Source organism: Sander lucioperca, chromosome 8 (assembly GCF_008315115.2).
Source record: "Sander lucioperca isolate FBNREF2018 chromosome 8, SLUC_FBN_1.2, whole genome shotgun sequence".
Classification (NCBI taxonomy): domain Eukaryota; kingdom Metazoa; phylum Chordata; class Actinopteri; order Perciformes; family Percidae; genus Sander; species Sander lucioperca.
Genome location: NC_050180.1, coordinates 7,928,726 through 7,936,824, shown reverse-complemented (window position 1 = coordinate 7,936,824; position 8,099 = coordinate 7,928,726). Strand labels below are relative to the sequence as shown.

General features: G+C 41.8%; 1 protein-coding gene across 1 annotated transcript; it reads right to left on the bottom strand.

Annotated features, from left to right (window-relative positions):
* Positions 1-1,832: 1,832 nt before the first annotated feature.
* LOC116044565 lies at positions 1,833-4,153 on the bottom strand. The gene is made up of 6 exons (XM_036004142.1): positions 3,978-4,153; positions 3,616-3,768; positions 3,496-3,552; positions 3,270-3,383; positions 1,982-2,253; positions 1,833-1,838 (listed from the first exon to the last, which is right to left on the bottom strand). Exons 1-6 carry the CDS (start codon positions 4,066-4,068, stop codon positions 1,833-1,835), a joined length of 693 nt encoding a protein of 230 aa, XP_035860035.1. The 5' UTR covers positions 4,069-4,153.
* Between the last annotated feature and the right edge of the window lie 3,946 nt (positions 4,154-8,099).

The following is an 8,099-nucleotide window of genomic DNA, read 5'->3' as shown; positions in this document are numbered from 1 at the left end:
TACAAACTCAGATCTTTGTCACCGAGTCACAGTTCTGTGACTTTGTTGTTTGGACGACCAAAAGCCTTGCAACTGTGCGCGTCATGCCTGACGTAGAACTTTGGGAGACACTTTTGCCAACCGCACACATTTTTTTTTACAAGGTTGTCCTACCTGAGCTTGTAGCCCGTCACTACACTCAACCCCCACCCCCTGTGCCTTCAGCTGACCTACCTGTGCCATCAGCCGATTCCCAGCCCACAGACAAACCCAAAAAACGAGGACAGAACACAGTCAGAAAAACATTGGCCAAATTACAGCCAGGTAAAACTCCCAAGCACAAGATTGTCCCACCAGCCCCTACCAGCACCCCCCCTTCAGCTGACCTGCCTGTGCCTCAAGCTGAGCTACCTGTGCCATTATTTGATTCACAGCGCACAGACAAAATAAAAAAACGAGCACGAAAAAACGCAATCAAAACACCATTGGCCACACTGCAGCCAGGTAACACCCCCCAGCCCAAAAGAAGGGCATATGAAAAGGCTGTGTTGTGGTGCTTTTGCAGACAGCCTGAAGAGCTTGATGACATGGTTGCTTGCGATAATCAGAACTGTCCTATACAGTGGTTCCATTTAGGTTGCGTGGGACTCAGCAGCGCACCAGCCAGAGAAGAGTCATGGCAATGCGATGCTTGCACATGTCTGTGACTTATCACCCACAACCTACCTCATACATTTCGTTGTCTTATCTTTATGTTAAATATGTAAAGAAACTGAAATTAAGTTGGTTGTTACTACTATTTAAGTTTATTTAAGTTATGTAAATGTCTTCATCTAAATGTATTTACATGTTAAATATGTAAAGAAACTGAAATTAAGTTTGTTGTTACTACTATTTAAGTTTATTTAAGTTATGTAATTGTGTTTGCAACCAAAGAACACTGATTTTGCACAATTCTTCCTTAATACAGATAAAGGAGGCAGAATTTCATTCAGTCTTTGTGTATTTTATTTACAGAGATGGCTAAAAATCATTACATGTGAGAAGTGAAATTAAAAATCTTTTTGGAAAACAAAAAAAACATTTACATATTAGATGTGAGCATGTGTGGTGTATAATTCTAACACGACGGCTTCACAACAATACTTGGACACATATTGGTCAAAGCACAGCACACAACCACAATTTTATCCAGCAAAGTCTTATCTTCCCCCTCACAAGGCACCACAAATCCCAGGCGTATTGTGTCATTTAATATGTTAAACTTGGAGCGCATACACCCTATCACTCGCTCCACGTGGATCCTGACATGAGCTAACTTCCTGGTCTCTTCCACATCTTTTGCATTAAGTTGGCTGTGGCCCCTGGTGAAGGCAGGTATTTTCAGTGTAGCACCCACAAGGGCAACACTTTCTTTAATATCAAATCCACGGTCCGCTAACACTAGGTCTCCAGGCGAGAGCTTCTGAAGAAAGCCACAGTTCTCGGTGATCTGCTTATCACTGGCACGCCCCCCCCACCCTTTGGAAATGAAAGAGATAGTACCTTGTGGTGTTATGCCAATGAGATATTTCATTGTGTGCCTGCTTTTGTAGTTTGAATATGTCTGTGCCTTTGCACGTAGATTTTGTGCCCTTTCAATGAAAAGCTCAAAACAGTCAATAATAACAGTAACACGATTCCCAAACATCTCTACATACTGATGTGGCATGCTTGCCTGTATACAATGTCGCTTTGGCCAGTACACCAAAGGGCTGAGGTGTGCATGCAGTACATTGATGGTCTCAATGAACAGATTGGATGCGGTTTGTCGGTTAATGTCAAAGAGGTGTGCAACATGTTCGACAGGCAGATCAAGTCTTAAGCGCATAAGGGTCAGGAGGAGCATTTGAAAATGGGAGAGTTTTCTTTCTTTTGTTTTTGATTTTGGTAGACTGGGAATGATTTGCATCAGCACAACCATCAATAGACTGAAAGATGGAAGGCCAGTGTAGTACTTCACCTTTGAATCATTGTCTTTGAGAAAATTCTCATCCAGGGCCTTTTTGGAGAGCTCTCCCTTCAGTTTTCGATTCTCCTCCTGCAAGCGGATTATTTCTTTGAGTCTGAGGCCACACATGGTGCACTTCTGCTGTTCATCTGCATTCCCCATTGGGGCACCATCATCCCCTGATGTTTCAGTTTCCATATCTTCCTCTCTCCCTGCATTGTCTGGGGCTGGTGGTAGGGGCTGAGTCTCTTGTCCTTCCATCTCAGCCAGAGGTGCAGAGTAGTCTGATTTTAATAACAATAAGAAGAATAAACTGTAAATCTCTGTACTTGCCTGATGCCCAGGGCCCACTGTTTTCAAAACAGTGTAATCTGGATAAAAATGATCCCGATTTGAAAATTCCATGTTTTTGTATCTGTGATCAAGGACCAGTTCAAAAGTAATCCTTGATTCCACACATCAAGACATGAGATTTATCAATCTGGATCACTTTGATCCAAATGACACTTTTGAAGAACTGGGCCCAGGGATGTGACTTTCACACCATACTTTAGTTACTGATAGCTGCTCCAAGTATTTCAAGACTGTTACATTAGCATGCCAAATGCCTAATGACCTCCTAGAATGACTGGCCTTTGTGTCAGAAAAGCTACAACTCTGTGTGAAAGGTACTTACACTTACACTACCGTTCAAAAGTTTGGGGTCGGTACGATTTTAAATGCTTTTAAAAGAAGTCTCTTCTGCTAACCATGGCTGCGCTTATTTGATTAAAAATACAACACAAATCAGTTATAGTATTAAATATTATTCCAGTGTAAATCATCTGTTTTCTATGTGAATATATAGTAAAGTAATTTATTCCTGTGATCAAAGCTGAATTTTCAGCATCCTTACTCCAGTCTTCAGTGTCACATGATCCTTCACAAATCAGTATAATATGAGGATTTGATACTCAAGAAACATTTATTATTATTATCAATGTTGAAAACAGTTGTCGGTCTGTCAGTTGTACAGTTTTTTTCCCAGGATTCTTTGATGAATAGGAAGTTGAAAAGAACAGCATTTGTTTGAAATAGAATCTTTCGTAACATTATAAATGTCTTTACTGTCACTTTAGATCAATTTAATCATTCCTTGATAAATAAAAGTATTGATTTCTTCCCTCCAAAAAATAAAAATAAAATTCTCACTGACCCCAAACTTTTGAACGGCAGTGTAGGTTCAATCCTTTGTCTAGATAAGAAACAGCATTGGACATAAAATATATTGAGTCTACTTGCGTCTGTTACTAATATTTACCTGGGAACAAATGTGCGTCTTCATTCAACTCAGTCTCATGACCGGTGTGGACAGTGCCCGGCGATTCGGGTGGATTCACGGGACCTTCCATCTCAGTTGCAGGTGTAGTGTTGTCTGACAGTAACAATAAAAAGAAATGTTGTGTCATATCACAACCTCTATTCCTAAGGAATCCAGATTAGCTATACACAGGGGGCAACATATATTGTATTCTTTTACTATTTACCTGGGTATAAAGGTGCTGCATTATCCAACTCAGCCTCAGGACCAGTGTGGTCAGTGCCTGGCGATGGGGGTTGATTCATGTGAGCTTCCAACTCAGTCTCAGGACCAGTGTGGTCAGTGCCTAGCGATGGGGGTTGCTGTTGTTGTGACCTCGTCGCTCTTCTCCTAAACCGCTTGAACCGGTCTGTGTTCGTAGCTTTGACCTCAGTATGGCTGAGGTACAGAGAAGGGGCCCAGTCAGGATCACACTCCAACATTTCATAGGCAGGTTTGCCTGCAAACACAGTCACCAAATAAATTGCTATGTAGCCTAGATGTACAACATTTAAAACTACGCTTTAGTACATTGGTAACTTAAGCTCATTTTCTAGCCATTTCATGCTAGTTAACAGTTAACATTGGCCTAACGTCAAATCTAATGGTCTGGTTAACACGCTGGTTATTTGCCCACAACATAACATTTACAGAGTAATTGTAATTTACCTTTGTGAAAATGCTTTGAACACACCATCATGTGTGGTGGAGTGTTATCGAAGGTAATCTTGGGCCTCCTTACTGCTGCTATCCATGCCATTCGTCGCCTTTTTGTCACCTCTGAAACATGGCTTGTACTATTATTTTTCCACGCTGGAAAACGATAAAACGATATTCCGTTCTTAAGCTTTATGCGACTTCTATCGTGAGAATGACTTTTGCAGTTTATAACACAGCAGGTAGACAGCATCTTGAACACTGCATTTTCCCTCCATGCAAACAAGTCTGGCGCCTTACGTTTGTGCCGCGGATTCCCAAAATGCTTTGCGTTCACCACGGGAATACGTCATGATGACGACACATTAGCAAACTCTATAGCGACATAGTCTTTGATGTTAGCCGCCCTCCGTGTAGCCTTGACGGTAAAAGGTGTGGAAAGGAGCGTTGTCTAATTTTACTCAGCGGCCAGTTAAGCTCTAAAGGAGAGTTGTCGTGACTGGAAGGAGTTGAAGAGCAACCTCGTCTCATAGACCCGCACCTGCAAAGAGAACGTTATCCTGTGAGTGAATATTGAAGTTAGGATTTCCTGCCATCCAGACGCCATCTCAGCGATTCACCCTAGTTTTATGGCACACCGTTCTGAATATTCTGTCGCCACGGATTTTTGTTCATTACTTTACACCAGAGCCTGAGGTATGGTTTATTTTTTGCTACTTTGACCGTGGACTGGGAGCGTCAGCAGCTAAGGCTGTAATACTGTTACGGACAATAGACTTCTGCTGACATAGACTTTCAGCGGACTCAAATCTGCACCTTTGGAGGGACAGTGAGTGTAAACAAAAAGTGATTCTGGTTGAACTTATTGATTGCTGAACATTTAAAGATAATTAGCATGCTCTGTTAAACTGTCAATAATTTACTAAAACTGTGCTTTGGTTTTTGTTGACTGCAAGCTGGTGTTTATTTTTTTTTCTCTGTGGAATATCTGTTAAAAAAAGGGATTGTCTACAGTGAGAAAACATTTTTTGAAAAGTATTGTTTTTCTGTCACATTGAACCTTAGTTGGTTTTATGTAATTTTTGGGGGGAATTAATTCCTGCAATAGCAGAGTTGATACTGGTCAAATTTAATTGGACTAGGTTTGATTTACAGTATTTTAAAGGGTCAATCAATAAATAATTTGTTGAGATATCTACTCAGTTGTTATAGCAAATTATATTGGGTTTACATTGCTCTGGAGTAGGGGCGCCCCACCTATCTAGCTAGGTATAGGACACAGGGGGGGAGATTGTGCAAACCTTAAGTTTGGTTTAGGAGCACATCACACTTCAGGTGGTCACTCTGTTAGAGATACGAGTCCTGAAGCCCATCCTACCATACTTTCATTGCTTAACGTTGGTCAGGGAGATCAGCCAGATAGGTAACAACATACTTATTGAATTAGGTACTGGGGCCAATTGCGCTGGGACATACAGACCCAGATCTTGTACTCTTCCAGTCGTTCAGAGCAGAACTATACTAATAACACCCTTACATAGTGGGGCTTATCCTCCACTACATCTTGATGTAAAATGCAATAGTATTTTAAAATAATAATAATAATAAGTTTATTTGATATAGCACCTTTCACAGACAAAGTCACAAAGTGCTTCACATGATAAACATTTGTACAAAACATAGTAAGTTGTAAAACTAAAAACACTAAAAGACTAAAAACAATTAAAAGAAAATATACAAATTTTTATATACATGAATCAAAAGCTAATTTAAACAAGTGTGTCTTCAGCTGCTTTTTAAAAGCTTCAACAGAGACTGCAGAACGTAAGACAATAGGAAGGGCATTCCACAGGTTTGGAGCCACCGCTTCAAAGGAGCGGTCACCTCTAGTTTTTAAACGGGTGCGTGGGACAACCAGTAGTGCCTGGTTCGAAGACCTGAGGGGCCTGTTCGTAGTGTACGAATGGAGCAGGTCTGAGATATACACTGGAGCCTGACCATGCAAAGCTTTATAAGTCAGAACCAAAACTTTAAATTTGATACTGAAGTTAATCGGAAGCCAATATAATGAGTATAAAATCGGTGTGATGTGCGACATCCTGCTAGACCTGGTCAGCAGCCTAGCAGCAGAATTCTGGACTATTTGTAGACGGTCCTGGGACGATTTGCTGAGACAGGTGAAAATAGAGTTGCAATAATCAAGCCGAGATGAAATAAAAGAATGTGATGATCATCTCAAGCTCAGAATGTGACACAGCTCCTCTAAGTTTGGCAATATTTCTTAATTGAAAGAAACATGTGTGGGTCAGAGATTTAATATGTTGATCCAAGTGCATGTTATTATCAAATATAACACCAAGATTTTTCAGTTTGGACTGAACAGCTGAGGACAAGTAGCCCAGCAGCTGACTAGCTTCCAAGATTAAAGTGTCGGAGCAACAATAAGGACTTCGGTCTTATTTTCATTGAGCTGTAGGAAGTTGTTTGCGAGCCAATCCTTCATTGAATTGAAACATTTAAGCAATTTCAACACTTTATCAGTGTCCTCTGGCTCAAAAGAGACATACAGCTGGATGTCATCTGCATAGAAGTGATAAGAAATATCTCCAACTTGGCTTATTATATGTCCCAGGGGGAGCATGTACAATGCAAATAAAAGCGGACCTAACACAGAACCCTGCGGCACCCCACAGGAAAGGGCCGCAGTTTCTGAGGAGTAGGGACCAAGAGACACAGAAAAACTTCTATATGATAGATAGGAGGTGAACCAATCCAGGGCGCTTCCTGAGATACCAACCCAATGCTTAAGTCTTTCAAGCATGATGTTATGATCCACTGTATCGAAAGCGGCACTAAGATCCAGCAGCACCAAAACAGAGCATTGACCCTTGTCAGAGGACATTAATAAATCGTTGGACACTCTAATATCTGCTCCCCACACTGGCGGACTTTCTCTGACACCAGTGTAGCGAGACCAGAATGCTTACCGACCATTGCCGGAGCTCCATCGGTCAGAATGCCCTTCATATTTTCCCACTTCAAGTTGTTCTTCTCCACAACTCTTTCCACTGCCAAAAAAGTATCCGTTCCTTTTGTTGTGCCTGAAAGTGTTTCAAGGCTGGCGAGCTCCTGACACACCTCAAAGTCCTCGCTGACTCTTCGCAAAAACACCAACAACTGCGCAGAGTCGGAGATATCTGTACTCTCGTCACAGGCAATGGAGAAGGCAGACAATCTACCTGCTCTCGCTACGATTTGCTCACGGACGTTTTGAGCCATATCCTCCATGCGACGGGTAACGGTGTTCCGAGACAGGCTAATTTGGAAGAAAACCCGTGGCTGATTCGGGCACACAGTCTCAGCAGCCACACTTAGACACTGTTTCACAAAGTCACCACATGAAAGAGGTCGTCCATTTTTCGCAATTAATGTGCTAATCCGGTAACTTGCACGGGTAGCATTTTCTGGTGCTGTTGACGGCTGAAGCAAAGTACGTTGTTGAGAATGTAACTTTGTTATCAGGTCTCGCGCCTTGACTTTTCGTTCCTCTTCACTGTATCTTGAGAACTGATGCAAATGTTTCGTTTCATAATGACGACGGAGATTATACTTATATAACAGCCACTCTTTGTTTACAGATAAGACATACTGCCGTAGACTAGATTTCAGTAAAAAAATACTTGTGCTACCAACTATTTTTAAACTTTCTCTTGTCAGTGTGCCAATGCCTCATACGATCCATGTTAACTAGCTTCTCCTCAGCCCTCTTCTTCACTCTTGTCATCATAAAGATCTGCCTTGACAGAAGCTAAATAGCGCCTCCCTATCGCCCCATCTAAACCAATGTTAAACTGTGGCCAGATAGTGCACTGCAGCTGACCAGAGCGCGGGCCAAAAATATGAGGGGACAAAGTTGAGACATGAAATTCTGACCAGAGCGCGGGCCAAAAAAAATTGTTGGCCCGCGGGCCCCAAAATGGGCAGCTCTGCTATAGACTGAGGATGTGAGTAGGATTCGGTATACGGTTTCGACAGAATCTTGACCAGTGGAACCCCAAAAATCTGGATTTGATGCATCCCTACTTTTGACTCTCACTAATCTGGTTAATAATTCATGATAATGCTGTTGTTTGA